Raw genomic sequence first — 15,959 nt, 5'->3', positions numbered from 1 at the left:
CAAATGTCAGTTCTGCATCACCAAAAGCTATGAAAAATGACCTATTTGAGTGGTAAAAAACTGCAGCATTGTTTGCGTGCAGCAATATCAAGTTACCATATTTACTCAAATCCAATACAATTTTTTCCCCTCCAATCAGTATGGGAGAATAAAAAGCCTTGTCTTAGATTTGAGTACTGGCCCAGGGCAGGTGGTGACTCAGCTCCAGATTCAGCCCCGGGCTCAGGGGTGAAAACAGAGTTGAGCTGCCTGCTGCTCTGGGCCTGGGTCACTCATGCAACAGGTGAGAGGGTGCATGATGTGGGGAGTGCAAGCAAGGCAATGTAGTAGTGGGGAGAGAAAGGGTGCATGGGGAGACCCACAGAATATTTTGGGGGGAGTACAGGGGAAACCATGCAGCCTGCTCCCCGCCTCCCCCCCGCCCTTCCTCCCCATTCCTCTGCTTACCTTCAGCTCTGGCTCTGGCTCCAGCCCTGACCCGACTGGCCCAAGAGCTGCTGCTGCTGCTTCTCCATGGCTGGGTTGGGCTGCCACTGCTGCTGCCAACTGCCCCAGAGCCAGAAATGTAGCCCAGAAGGCAAACAAGGAGGGGCATGGCGGGTGGGGAAAATGGTAGGGATAGGCAGGCAGGCACAGGCACAAGCCCAGGCACGGGGTGAGGAGGGAGGCAGGGGGGCAAGCATCAGAGGGCAAAGGGTAGGTATCTGTCCCCTTGCCCCCTGCTACTGCTTCGGGGGGCACAAATTTAGAGAACAGTCTCCAATAATTAATTCATGGAAAACTAGAAAAAATTATAATTTTTTATCTAGAGAATCTAATTATTGGGGATGGTCTTACATACAAAGTCACTTTGGATTTGTGTAAATATGGTATGAAAAAGAAGCCCAAGATAAACAGAATCCTTTATTACATGAAAGCTTTGTGTCATTAACATCTCTTCTACATATTATCAGGACAGTGCAAAAGATATGAAGTACATCTGACATACAGAATTTATATCCAGTACCTTGTGACTGGTGTATGTACCTGTGTAATGACCCAAATACTGCAGTACTAAGATAAACAGCTACTAATTAGTCAGATATTCTAAAGAGAGTGGTTGTTAAAACCTCTAATTAACTCCTAGTTAATATGCTCTGTTTAAAGGAGGTACAAACCTCTACTCCTGCTGCTGCCAACAGCCATCGGATCGATTCCATTTTACCTCTTCCATTAGCATAGTGCAGCTTTGGTTTTCCAGGCATTATTTCAGTTTTCTTGTTTCCTGGCAGATTCAATGAATAAGAATCATTAAACATTTTTAAAAAGGAAGTATTTAAACATTTCAAGAGAGGTTTTGAAATTTGCCTACCAGTCTAGTAACTATTTGCTAAGTGCCCCTGATGGGATACAACTGAAGAAGGGAATCATGTAATCAGTAATCATGACCCAAAAATCTGGGTTTGCCCCAAGCAGGTCCTCCTTGGCTTCAATGGAGTAAATATGTCTACACCAACATGTCTACCTAAGGTCCACACTGGGAAGCACTGCAACGAAACTCCCTCCATGCATTCTACCAGGCCCGCTTGAGACGGTATCCTTCAGAACAGATGTAATGTAGTCACCTTTATGCACTCTTTCAATAGGTGGAGTTTATTAGCATATGCTCAGTGACACACTCAGGTGGCTACATTCAATCTGCTTTGGAGGATAACATGTGCATAAGGCTAGTATGACATACTGCATTGTAGCATTCTCTTGAGCATAGTCCTGAAATGATGGAGACCTTACACTGAATGACAGAACATGGAGTCATTTTAAAGGTGGTAACTGATTGGGAGGAAGAAGAGAATAAGTAACTTTGCCCCCAAAGTCATATAGATGTCTATGATGTAGAAGTGGCTTTCTAGATCATACAAATATTCCTGGAGACAAAAATCAACATAGCCTTAAATGCTGGCTAGAGCAGATCTGTAGGATACATATGGATAAACCATTTGGTCCCTTAGGGCCCAGCTGATGGCTAATCCCCTGGTGGGATGTAAACTAGCCAGTCTTAGCCATCCAACCTACTACTATCTAACAACCCAGAGTGATACGCACCCACTGGGCCATGGCACTTCCTATGACCATGCATCTTTATCAGTCCACTCTTCCCCTTCCATTTCTGTAGCCCAGGAAAGGACAGTTGTCTGCCTGGTCCCCATTGTAGAAAATCACAGAAAGGGTTGGAAGGGACCTCAGGAGGTTATCTAGGCCAACCACCTGCTCAAAGCAGGACCATCCTCAACTAGATCATCCCAGCCAAAGCTTTGTCTAGCTAGGTTTTGAAAACCTCCAAGGATGGAGCTTCCACCACCTCTCTGGGTAACCTGTTGCAGAGTTTTACTACTTCCTTCTCTACGCCCCCACACCCTGTGAGAAAATTCTTCCTAATATCTAATCTAAACTTCCCTTGCTGCAACTTGAGACCATTGCTCCTTGTTCTGTCATCTGCCACCACTGACAAGTCTAGCTCAGGGGCAGGCAATTATTTCAGGCGGAGGGCCGCTTACTGAGTTTTGGCAAGCCATTGAAGGCTGCATGAAAGGCAGCCAGGAGCAGATAAATATCAATTTTCTAAATTTTTGGGGGCCCCACGGGCCGGGTAAAATGGCCAACTCTGGCCGCTGGGCTACATTTTGCCCACCCCTGTTCTAGCTCCATTCTCTTTCGAACCCCCCCCCCCCCCCCCCCCTTTCAGGTAGTTGAAGGCTGCTATTAAGTCCCCTCTCAGTCTCCAAAAAATGTTAACGTGCGTTAACCTCCTGCTCAGCCATTGCTTTTTGTGGCTACTGCTCTGTTCGGTAAAAAAGGCAATACCACTCTTCCTTTAGTTTGGGAGAAAGGCCTGGCTTCATAGATTTCATAGATTTCTAGGGTTGGAAGGGACCTATTAGATACTCGAGTCCAACTCCATGCTCTAGCCAGTAAAGAGCACTGGGGTTAAGTAACCCTAGACTTAGGCACCTAGTGCTAGGAAATGATTTACAGTGGCATACCGCAACCCCTTTCCCTGGCATTTCCCCACAGGCCAGCTTGAGTGGCTTCCTGCTCAGTTTACTGGTTGTGAGTATCCTATTCCAAGGGGATACATCTCTCCATTCATTGTACTGGGAGTCAAGGCACCTAAACTGAAAGCTGTAGATTTCTCAAGGTTGTAGGCTGCCCAAATCCTTCAGTGGATCTAGCCCTGAGTTTTGCCTGAGTAAATACTCAAATGAGTAAATTTGATCCTTTGACCCCCCCCACTCCCATTCTCACAGATTTCCCTCTTTTTATTCCCCTTTTGTCTTATTTCCTTGCCACTTCCTTTCTTTCCTAAATGTCTCCCTGCAGTCCCTTACTGCTTTTTTCCCCTTTAGTCCAATGCCCTTGGCCTGGCTGTTCTCCATTCTCTTCCATTCCACCCCAGCGCTCATAAAGCCTCTAAGTGCAGCAAACTGAAGCTTCCAGAAAATGAACCACACTTATCTGTTGGATTCTGTCCTTCCCATGCCTCCAGCTGCTTAAGTCAAAAAGCAATTAATAAGCCAGAGGCTTTCCAAGAGCTTGTTAGATTTCTCTCCCGTCTTTGGGTGGGGGAGGAGTGGGAGGTGGGAGAGGTGGGGATTGGAATTAACACTGTAAAGCACAAGAATGCCATCACTCAGCTGGCTGCTTCACTCAAAACAGCTGGGGAGGGGAGCAGCAGGGGGGAAATTTGAGAAGAAAAGAAACATCTGTTCCAACACAAGCTGAACGTAGCCAGTCCGGTTCCTTGCAGAGGAATCAGCTCAAGAATGAGCCTGTTTGCTCAGGAAAGGCTTGGACCACAGGGGAATTATGCAAGCTGGCCTAGGGTTGCACTTCTCAGTGCCTGATTCAGGCCAAGTGTTTAGTCCCAGCTTATGAGCGCAGGGCACTCCAGTGAATCTGAAGCTATATAGTTCAGAAGGATACTTCATTTTAGAACACTGATTTATGCAATAATAGCTGAGCCCTTGGTTAAGCTACCTTTGCCTTCCTAATAATGATACTAGACACCATTTCCTTCCTAATAATGATACTAGACACCATGTTTTTATTTTGAAAATCTTGTATTTCCTTTCCACTCTTAAACTGTATTTCCTGTGATTCAACCTCTCTTGCCAGATGGCAGCAATCAGGCTTTTGGTCTTCTCATTTAACCAAAAAATATAAGTGCTGGTCCTGCAAAAAGCTCCAAACAAGGCAGACCTTCAATGGAGTCCAGTGCAGGCCTCCTATTTACTGCAAGAGGCAGCACTCAAAGTAGTTTCCTACTGCCATGCCAAGTTCCTTCAAAGCTACACAGAGCAGTTCCATCCCTTAGCATGTAGCCCCCACTACAGCAAATCTGAGTCAACCCAGAGATGATGAGCCAGTCATCAGGCAGGCACCAGCTTGTGGCACTGGCCCCTGTTGGAACTGAAGCCAAGTTATCTTGGATTGAAAAGCTGTGACTCTGCCATCTGAGCTAGAACTAACACCCTGATAGGATTATAAGTAACTTATTCCTAGAGACTTACAACTGGTGATGAAACCTTAAACTCTCGATGGCTATGACTAAAAACTGGAGCCAAACTCTTCCCAGCCTTAGGCTAACTCTCAGTGAACTCACCAGGAGGTAAGAGTACTCAGTTTACCTGTCACCACTGCTGCCAAACACAGGAGACGTGGGATCTGATTCTGCATGGTTACAAAGAGGTTAGTTTCTCAACCACCTCAATCCAGACTTTTGCTTTCATGGTAGCTATAGTGATGTGCAGGCATCTCATGGCAGTGACAGACCCTGGCATGGAGGACCCCAAGTATGCTGCCTCTCCCCTCAAGTCACTCTTCCTACTCTGAATTTCACCAGTGAGGTCCCCTGCAGGCTTTCAAAACCTTGAAGACTCATGAGCAGGCACAGAAGACCAACCCAGAGCAATCTCTGATGCATTCCCAGGTTTGAAGCATGCTTGCAGGCAGAGTCCTGGCACCATGGCATAGCCAAGTCCTCAGTAACTTGACAAAGATCAAGTACTGCCATTAGGCCATGGATCCTAGGGCAGAGAAGTGAAATCTAATGCAGTTGCACAGTCCCAGGCATGTCAGGAATAGGGTATTCCTAACAGCAAAGTGGTAAATAACACGCAGTCCTGTTATCTGCATAGAATAAACTGTACTGAAGTTAGACTAACTTGAGCCACACGCTTATCAGGCAGGACCTACCTAAGTCGTGGCAAGACAACAGGTTTTTTTGCAGCCCACTTGTGGCACTCAGAGCTGATTTCACAGGCATTTCATGGTAGCCCCGCCCCTTGCTACTGATTAGCAGAGGGAGCCTTCACTCAGTATACTTGACTACCGCTTTCCTTGTCCTGCCCCTCACTGCTGATTGGTGGAGGGTGCCTTCACTCAGTTTACCTTACAACTGCTTTTTTTTTTTTTGTCTGATTTAACAGGAAATCGTACCCAACGTTGGATTTCCCAGCAATCATGGACAGTGCTGTTTTTTGCAGTTTCCATGAAATCCACAAAATCATGATTTAGGTAGGGTCCCTACATGATGGCAGAAAGAGAGAAGTCAACTCTGGTGTAGGTCCAGGGTCACAGAAGTAATTGTGCATCTATTTGTTTGCACGCCTGCTTATTCCTTCTCTGAGCTTGTGACAGGGAAGCAGACAGTTCTTTGATCTTAGAGACCACCACAGTCTTAGGGCTCCCTACCACCCACAGTAGTGGGCCGTGCCCATAGCTAAGCCAACAGGATGGTCATTTACATTGCAGCAAGCATAAGGAGCAAGAAAGCAGTGTAGCTCATACAGCCCTCTGCTCCAGACTTTATGGTTAAGTAAAGACAGTCAAAAAGCCTGAGGCTGAGTCAATTCAATCTTAGCAGGTTAGTCTAAGATACACAGACCGAATGGGTAAGTAAGTGAACAGACATTCACTTGTGATTCTGGAAATTCAGCCACATGTCTGCAGTGGCTCAGGCCAGAAGCCAGGGAGCACTAGATCAGGCCTCCCCGCTCAGCTGGAACAGGCAGCTTGGGCCAAGGCTAGCCCACACCTGCCCTCTGAGGGGAGGTTTGCAGGGGAAGTACAAAGTATCCAGGAATGCTGGGGACAGAGTTAACTTGAATCTGGAGGGAATCAGTGACAGAAGTTCAATAAACCAATTTAACCTAAATCAGTTAAGTCTGATACTTTGGCTAGGGAAATAAATTACACATAATCTGGTATAAGTGATCAAAAACTGGTTCAAATTTGTAACCCAACAGAAGTTCAGTGCATATAAACTGCTTTCAAAATAGCCAAAACCAGTTTAAGATACACCTGAATGGACATGGTATTAGATGTAACTGATTTAGGTTAAATCAGTTTATTGAACTTCTATGCCAGATCCTTTTAGGTTCAAGTTAACTTACAGTCCCCCAACATCACAGGATGCTTTGCCCCTCCCCTGCGACCCCCACCCTTGCAGGGTGGGTGGGCTAGCCATGGCCCAAGCTGTCTGTGGGCTAGCTGTGGCCCAGAAGAGCAAGGAGGCATGCTCTAGTGCCCCTTGGCTTCTGGCCTGGGCCACTGCAAACATGTGGCTGTATTTCTGGAATCAAAAGTGAATGTCTGTTCACTTGCTTATCATTTCAATCTATGCAGCTTTGACTAACCTGCAAAGATTGAATTGATTCAGCCTCAGGTTTGTTCACTGTCTGTGCTCAGGTTTATTATAAACTGGTTTAGGCCATTTTGAAAGTGGTTTATACGCATGGAACTTCTATTGTGTTACAGATTTCAACTGGTTTCTGATCACTTATACCAATTTATGTCTATGTTCTGTCCCTAGCCTATCTGTCACAATCCAGTCCACATATACATGATCCAGCAGGATTATAGAAAAAAGGCCATTTATGGCCTGGTTGCCTTAAATGAGAGGTGCTGAACACCTCTTTGGATAAGACATTTAAGCATGTGACTTTCAAAACTGGTATTCTAAAACGATATATGGGATTGGGGCAGCAGGTTGGGGAGGGGGTGGAACTGAGAGCAAATGTAAAACCTCCATCAAACTTGACATGGAAGTGACAGTGGCATAGTTGTACAAAGATCTGCTCCTGGCTATCATTTGATTGAATCGCTGTTCTTCCCTGAAAAAAGTAAGAATGGACATACGAGAGAGAGAGAGATTTTGTTTCCAAGAACAGGGACAGAAAAGAAATGAGGAAGTGCACATCCTGGTGAAAAGGACTGGTAGACATAAGCAGAGGTCATACTGCTTGATCAGGGCTGGATTTTTCTCTGGATACTCTGTGTGATTTGGCCAGGCTAGGGCCAGGTTTGGTCCTGAAGCCTGGAGTCTGCTGGAAAAAACAGGAAAGACTTGTTTTTATCTGGGCAGTATTTTGTTCTGGAGATTTTTTTATGTATAGGGCTGGGTTTTGGTCCTGAAGTCTGAGTCTGCTGGAAGTAGCAGGAAGGACTCGATTAAAAAATCGGAGCAGGGTTTTTCTCTGGAGTGTCTCTGCCAATTGCACAATCAGGGCTAATTTTGGCCCAGAAGTTTCAGCTGTGCTGGCTGCACTATTTCAGGAGGATCTGCAGTGAACAGAAGAAACTCAGCTGTCTGTTTTGCTTATGCAAAGTTTTGTTCTGAGGGCCCAAGAAACAATAGCAAGGGACGGAAATCCCCTTAGAGATAGGGGTAGCCAAAAACTTGTATGTGGATGCACTTGTGGGGAATGACATTTAAACAAAATCTCCCCACATAGTGAATGCCATCTCTCGCAGTGGCAAGGACTCAGATCCTGACTTGGAGTGTGCCAACTCCCAGGGAGGGAGGCTGTAAAACTAGCCCTGCAGGCTAGGATCAGATTCTCTGATTGCGGATGCGGCCACAAAGCAGGCCAAGTTTACTTTGGAGCTGGGAAAGAATCCCTCTTTGGATGTCTTGAAAGTTGCGACCTTGAGTCCTGACCCAGAAGGGGAGAATGCTGAGAGGTTTCCTGGGGAGTGTGGGAACCCTAGCAGGGAGATCCCAGCAGAGCAGGGGGGAGACTCAGAGGAGGACCTTGAAATGCTAGTGGTACCAGTGAAGAAAGATGCAGAGCTGTTGCAGGAGAAACAAGATTGCTCTGGTGAATGCATGGACAAACCAGGGACTAAGATAAAGATGAGACACTGGCTGTAGCCAAGTAGTTCAAGATGATTTGAAAGTTTATCATGATGATTCATGAGAATGGGACCTTTTTGGATATGGGAAGGGGATGGAAAGGCCCAGATGTCACCTTTACTTAACTGGTCTGGCAAGAATGAGGAAATGTTATCTCAGAAAGCATCAGATTGCAGGACAACCTGGAACCAGATGGGGTGCAAAGACCTGTGCTTCAGGGTCACCGGCAGGTATTTGCTGACAAGTAAGAGCATGAAATCACCACATGTCAAAATGTTTAAATGTACTTTGAATACATGCGATGTCAAAATATTTCAGTGTAATTTGAGAACAAGTTACAATACTGAGGACACCAGGTTATGTTGGAGCAAATATACCCTGGCACACTACAGGTGTCCCCAGATGAGTGCTGCAGTGCAGTATGTGGTGCTTCAGACCTGTCTGCACATAGGTAGTGGAAGGGGGGGGCTACCGGGGCTCAGCCCCCACAAACACAGGGCAGCAGGTATGGCTGCAGGGCAACCCAGTCACAGGCTGCTGCAGCAGGGGAGGGGTGCGCACACTCAGATACATACGCAGTCAGGATCACAGCTCTGGTGTGTGGCTGCCCAGCATGGCAGGCAAGTTTCAGTTTATTTTGTGAAGGGGAAGGGGCTTGATGGGGGCAGATTGAGACTCCCACAGTGCAGATGAGAGTGGAGCAGGGGTAGGGGTGAATGGTGCCCCATCAGGGCAGGCCAGTGGGGCAATTGGAGCCCGGTGGCACATCCAGGGGCATGGGGCGGTGGGGGGAGCTCCTGCCACTGTGCACACTGCCTGGGAGCCAAGGGGGGGCACATACCCCCCCACCCCGATCTGTGTGTGGGGCGAGGGTGGGCTGCCACTGCAGGCTGGGTTCTACTCTGCCTCTGCACCTCACTGCTGCTGCTTTGAAAGCAATGTGAGTCTGACACGATGTGTGTTCTGCTGCTGGCAGCCCGCCTTTGCCCCGCACACAGATCTGGGGCACATGCCCCCCATGCCCTCCCAGGGTGTGTGCAGAGGCAGAAGCCACCAACCCCTTCCTGCACCAGGCACCCCCTGGACAAGCCTCTCCTGTCTCTGTCCCACACCCCACCCCAGCTGTGCAGGGCATGTCCCTACCCAAGCCCCACTCCCTCTTTCAGTGCCGTGGGGAGCAGGGGGCAGATGGAGGCCCCAGTGGTAAGGAAGGGAGCGGGACACAGGCAGGAGCAGGGGCTGTGGTGAGTGGGGCCCTGGCCGGGCCAGGTGGCAGGACAAGCAGAGGCCCGGGTGGCACATGCTCCCCCGATCTGTGCATGGGGTGGAAGCGGCTGCCACTGTGCACTGTGCTTTGCTCCCTGAGGCAGCTGCACCAGGAGTAGCTGACACCACGTGCATCCCACTGCTGGGCAAGCAGGAGGTGCAGACCTACTGCCCAGCCCTGGAAGCTTAGTTGTCTCTGGGGCCCAGGCCCACCTGCACATGCCCAACCCAGGGTCAGGGAGTTCAGGCATGCAGCAGTGCCTTAGCTCTCACTGTGCTTGCTATGCACCGCTCTACCTCTAGGCTCTAGGCACAGCCAGTAGAATTGCAAGGACAAATGATTTACATGTATTTCCACTAATGAACTGAAAAACAGGACTTTTTCCATTCTGTACCTCATTCAGAAATGGACAGGGGACAAAAGGTTTAAAAACAGGACCAATGGCCACACTAATCAGATGCTTTATAAAGAAGTTAAGACCTTGCCTGATTGATCATGGAAAACATGACTTAAGGCTTGAAAGAGCTAGGACTGTTCAGTTTGGAGAAGAGAATACCAAATGGGGATTTGATAACTGTCTTCAAATACGTGAAGGGTGATAATAAAGAGGATGCAGATGTTTTTTCTCTGTGGCTGTAGGGGACAGGACTAGGAGCAATGGCTACAAACTTCAGCAGAAGAAATTTAGGTGGGAGATTAGGAGGAAACATTTTGACTATGAAGTTGGTCAGGAATTGGAACAGGCTATCGAGAGAGGTTGTAGAATCTCCATCCTTGGAGGTTTTGAAGACCAGGTTGGAACTGGGATGCCTAAACTCTGGTCTATGGGCGAGATCAAGCATGCAGCACCATGTCATCCAGTCCATGGGCCTCCCCTTGGGTCTGGAAATTTGGTGGCAAGCGTGGTGGTACTGCTTCCATGCTGCCAAATCGCTGGACCTGTGGGAAGCCCCAGGTCTTGTGCACTGGATCTGGTTCCTGATCCCAGTGTGCAGGAATAGGAGGGGGTGGGAGTAGGCCCCCAGGACCCAATCCTGGTACTTGAGGGATGGTAGGGGGCAGTGCTGAGCCACTGGGATTTAGTCCTAGCACGAGGGGTGGGAGGACATGGTACCAAGGTCCAATTCCAGCACATGGGGCAAGGGCAGGGTACCAGGCTCTAGCAATGAGTCTGGCCCACAGAGGGGCCCTGCACCACTCATCTGATGTCTAGGGCCAGAAGATTGAGTACCACTGGATTCGACAGATATTTGGCTGGGATGGTTTAGTGAAGGATGATCCTGCTTTCAGCAGGGGGTTGGATTAGATGACCTTGTGAAGTCCCTTCCAGCTCTATTTTTTCTGTGATTCTATGGTCCTGTGATCACAAGGTTGAGGACCAGACCCTGGGCTGGTGTCACAAACAAAGGGAACAAGTGTCAAATTGTTGAACTGAATCCAGGATTTTAATATGAAAGTTTTGCATATCAAAGGATAGGGGGTGTAATATCCTGCTTCAATCTTGTACATTTTGATAGTGGTTATGATAACTCTGAAGTAGCCTTGGCTAACTTCTACATCATCACTTTTTAGGTGGAGGTTGTCACAGAGTCACCCTAAGACAAAGTTAGGGTGTTCACTATGTAGCATACATGCATATTCTCCCTAATAAGGTTGATTTTTGTGATGTTTCATCTCTAATTGCAGCTAGTGCAAAGCTGTGTTCAGTTCTGTTGTTCTCCTATCTGTTTATGTTACAGCATATGATATAACTGGATCTCCTATTTGTACATGTTATAGTCAGGGTTTGAATTACACTTTGACTTTTGGAGGGGTCTGCAAAAACAAATTGGGCTGCCCATCATGATGTTCTAATTAAATCGGAGACCCCCCAGGTTATGATTTTAAAGTCTTACAGGAGGGCTCTCATCTCTTATGGGGGGCTCACCTCCCTGCCCCTGAGCTCCTCTGTAATTTGAACCCTTGTTACAGCATTTGTAATTTTGATGTGTCTTTGTATTTCAGCTAAGGTCATACTAGTAAGACACTGAACTGCCCATGACTGTTCACACTCAGAAGAGTCAATAGCTGAGAATTAGTATTAGTGTTCTGGTCCTTCATGAGACCAACCAACCATGCTAAAAGGCACAGAAACCCAAGTCTGGACAGACAATGATACGTTTAAATTTGAAAAGAAGGCTAACAGCTAGCTGATCAAACTATCATACAGGAGAGACAGCGTGTCTAGAAAGGATGCAAGATTGTGGTCTGGTAAATATACATCTGTGGAGGGCCAAGGGGAAGGAAGTTACTGGCATAGTGTGAGCCCCCTAGAATGAAAGGGTGATATATGCTAATAGCTGGACTGCAAAGCCTGCCTAGAGAGCAGGGCTGAGCTGTCAGTCTTCCCAAGTACAAGGGAGGGCCTCAAATAACAGCCAAGGAAGCTGGGTACACCCAGCTGACAGGAATAAAGAAAGCCCTGATGGGAAGAGTCAGAGGCTACATTTAGACCCTTTGAGCTGGCTAAGGGCTGGATCTCTGGATTTAAAGGACACATCTATATGAGACGCTGACTGTGCAGTAGCCTAATAATGCTGTGCAGTAGCGCATCACAGCATGGACAGTGCCAATATACTATTGCACAGTATTATTAGGCTACTATGTAGTAGTGTCACTTAAAAGACATTCACCAGCATTACTGCACAGTAGCTCTGGTTACTGCACATTTACTACTTGCTAACACAAGTACTCAATAAAAGTGCAGTAATGACTGCAGAGTAGCATCTTGCATAGATGCACCCAGAGGGGAGGGTAATAAAAAGTCAATGTTCTGGTCATTTTTTTTTGCTTGTTTACTCCTATATTTCTGTCTGTATCTCAGCATATGATTACTGATTTCTTATGCTTGTTCCATTTTTATAATAAATCCTTTTGTTGTTTGTCTCCTTACTTTCCTGTGGAAGGAGTGACTTCTGAGCATGTGATATTCTAGGCCAGGGGTAGGCAACGTTTTTTGGCTGGAGTGCTGAAAACCCTGACAATGCCTACCTTGGAAGGTGCCAGAGTGCCAGTATGCCAGAAAAACAAAATGAGGGCAGGGGGTACATGGCAGGATTCCCTGCTTGTGCCCCTTGCCCCCTAGCCCTGCTGCCCCTTGCCTGTCACCCAAAGCCCTTGCCCCCAACCCTGGGCTCTGGGGCTGTCAGCAGCTACCAAAAACCTGAGCCAGCTGCAAACATCTACTGCCTCTCCGCCCTGGCCCCAGCCGCCTTCCAGCCCCAGACCTGGCCCCGGTCTCTGGGCAGGCTGCACATACCGGCAGTGCTCCCCTCTGTGCTGCCCTTGCCACTTCTGCAAAGCAGCGTTGGAACCCGGTGCGGCAGGACACAGCAGGGGGCGCAGAAAGCTGCCTGCTCCTAGCTCCCCGCTGCCCTGCCATGTAAGCAGTGCAACTCATATACCCTCTTTGCTCCAGACTTTACCTGTCAGAGTCCAGTCCACATACTGAGTCAGGCTTGGGGGTGGTAACGTGGGTGACCACCCAGGGCACTGTAGTCAGGGGGGTGCCAAACAACCTGCTACTCTCGCCCACCCTGGCTGATCCCCCCCCACAACCAAGCAGTGTCCAGCCCAGCAGGGGGCAACTGAGCCTAGCTGCTGCCTCCACTCCAGTGGGGTCCCCTCATACACCCCCTGTCAGCCATCATGCCAAAATACAACTTCAGCCAGGGCGCCATATTTCCTAAGGTGGCTCTGTCCACATACACATGGGCTAGGGACAGAAGTTACACATAAACCAATTTAAGGGATCAGAAACTGGTTTAAACCTGTAACAGAACAGAAGCTTTGTACAGTACACATAAGAGTACACATAAACCAGTTTCAAAATCGCTGAAACGGGTTTAAGATAAACCTGGTTGAATGTAATATCAGATTTAACTGATTTGGGTCAAACCAGTTTATGAAACTTCTGTCCCAAACTCCTTCCTGGTTAAAAATTATAGTCCCCCAGCATCCCAGCATGCTTTCTAGCCCTGGGCTGGGCTGCCTACTCCAGAGAGCAGGGCTGGCCCTGCCCCTCTGCTCCCTAGCTGGAGCAGTGAGGGCTGGCTGACAAGGAGGTGGGAGGGGGCAAGCCCAGCAGGGGGCAACTGAGCCTAGCTGCTGCCTCCACTCCAGTGGGGTCCCCTCATACACCCCCTGTCAGCCATCATGCCAAAATACAACTTCAGCCAGGGCGCCATATTTCCTAAGGTGGCTCTGTCCACATACACATGGGCTAGGGACAGAAGTTACACATAAACCAATTTAAGGGATCAGAAACTGGTTTAAACCTGTAACAGAACAGAAGCTTTGTACAGTACACATAAGAGTACACATAAACCAGTTTCAAAATCGCTGAAACGGGTTTAAGATAAACCTGGTTGAATGTAATATCAGATTTAACTGATTTGGGTCAAACCAGTTTATGAAACTTCTGTCCCAAACTCCTTCCTGGTTAAAAATTATAGTCCCCCAGCATCCCAGCATGCTTTCTAGCCCTGGGCTGGGCTGCCTACTCCAGAGAGCAGGGCTGGCCCTGCCCCTCTGCTCCCTAGCTGGAGCAGTGAGGGCTGGCTGACAAGGAGGTGGGAGGGGGCAAGCCCAGCTGGGGATGCAGCCCAGTCTACAGTGTGGGGGATGGGGACTGCAGAGTGCTGTTGCTGTAATTCTGGACTGCAAATCCCAGAGACCTTGAGGCAGCAGGAAGAGGAAGTGAACGCACAGCTAGACAGCTTTGCTGTAGTACTCCCCAACTTCTGGTGTGTGCCACCGCAGACATGTGGCTGCATTTCCTGCACCAAAGGTAAATGTATCTGTTCATTTCTGTTTCAATTTAATCTGTGCAGTTTAGACTAAACTGCAAAGATTGAATTGATTCAGCCTTGGGCTTTTTGACTGTCTGTACCTAGCCATGATCCAGAAGGCTTATAGAGAATAGCCTTAAATGAGAGGTGCTGGAACCTAGGGCATTTATACACATACTTTTCCACACTTCTATGCACCAGGGATCCGGCACATCAGAGCAGACTTGATTAATCAAGTGCTCCGCACATGAGCTAATGCATACTGCACTGGATTGCTTGCTATTGTATAAGTGTCAAAATGCATGTCAGCGTGGAGAAAATGGCAGCAGCATGCTTTTGAACTAAAACATCTTCAAAGCATTTTAGTTCAAAAGTGGACTGCTGCCATTTTTTGTGTGCCAACGTGCATTTCACCACTTATACAACTGCATGAGTTGCAGCGCCGGGCACTTTTCAAAGCACCCAGAGCTGCAGTGCATACATATGTAAAAATGCATATAGTTCTTTGGATGAGACCTTTAATCATCTGACTTTCAAAACTAGGGAAACATAGAAGACCAGGTGTATATTCATTATCCTGGTGAGCCTCAACCTATACGTGACTGGGTTGATCTTTGCAGTAATGGGGAAGGAGTCTAGGTACCTGTAGTCCAGTTTGGTAGAAGGTTGTTGCAGGTGGACAGCCAAACCTTATCCCTCACTGGTTCTCTGCAAATCTCTTGTAGGCCTTTTTGGTGGCTTCCAGATGTTATTTTAACAATTCCCATGCCTTGCCCACCTAACCCCATTCCCTACCCACTACCCCCTCCCACATTTTGCTGCAGCTCTGCTCTTCAGGGGCAGTCAACAGCAGTATGGCCCTGGCCTGGACTCAGGCCCACCTAGCCAGGGAGAAGTAGTGGCTGGGTTGGGACTGGAGGAACCAGAGCAGAAGTTAAGGTAGGAGGGGGCAGCTGGAGGGAGGCAGGTGGTGGAGGCAGGCACAGGGATTAGGGAGTAAAGGAGACAGACTGCAAGTCTCCCCACCCCACCCTGCAGTCTCCCCTGAGCTCCCCCTGGATGCAAGCCCCCCACCAAATGAGTCATACCAGCCTAGGCCAGGTAGTGGCTCAGCTCTGACTTCACCCTGAACTTGGGCCCTAAGCCAGAGCTGAGCAGCCACCTGCCCTGGGTTGATACTCAAAATAAGGGCCTGCCCCCCGCACCCCTTGGTGCTGACTGGAGACAAAAACCTAATCTTGGAGTTGAATAAATACAGTGTGTGTATGTTGTGGCCTGCAGCTCACTTCATCAGATGCTACTTTGGTTAGTTTATAAGGTGCAGATTATAGGGCAACTATAGGCCAGTCAGTCTCACCTCCATCCTAGGCAAAGTCTTTGAAAAAAGTATCAAGGCCCACATTTGCGAGAGCCCGGCAGGACAAATTATGCTGAGGGGAAACCAGCACGGGTTCGTGGCAGGCAGATCGTACCTGACTAATCTAGTCTCTTTTTATGACCAGGTTACAAAACGCCTGGATGCAGGAGTAGGGGCGGATGTCGTTTACTTAGACTTCAGGAAGGCCTTCGATACGGTATCCCACCCCATACTGGTGAACAAGTTAAGAGGCTGTGACTTGGATGACTACACAGTCCAGTGGGTGGCGAATTGGCTAGAGGGTCGCACCCAGAGAGTCGTAGTGGATGGGTC

General features: G+C 48.2%; 1 protein-coding gene across 1 annotated transcript in view; it reads right to left on the bottom strand.

Annotated features, from left to right (window-relative positions):
• LOC102373393 (glutathione S-transferase-like) overlaps positions 1-15,959 on the bottom strand; it is a 25,289-nt gene that overhangs the window by 7,127 nt on the left and 2,203 nt on the right. Inside the window, exon 2 of the mRNA XM_006024485.3 lies at positions 1,158-1,264. Within this exon, the coding sequence (XP_006024547.1) occupies positions 1,158-1,244 (87 nt within the window). The 5' untranslated portion in view covers positions 1,245-1,264. The remainder of the gene's footprint in view (positions 1-1,157; positions 1,265-15,959) is intronic.

The sequence above is a fragment of the Alligator sinensis genome, unplaced genomic scaffold, assembly GCF_000455745.1.
Source record: "Alligator sinensis unplaced genomic scaffold, ASM45574v1 scaffold1012_1, whole genome shotgun sequence".
Taxonomy (NCBI): Eukaryota; Metazoa; Chordata; order Crocodylia; family Alligatoridae; genus Alligator; species Alligator sinensis.
Note: the sequence above shows the minus strand (reverse complement) of the source record. Positions and strands in the feature narration are given on the sequence as shown.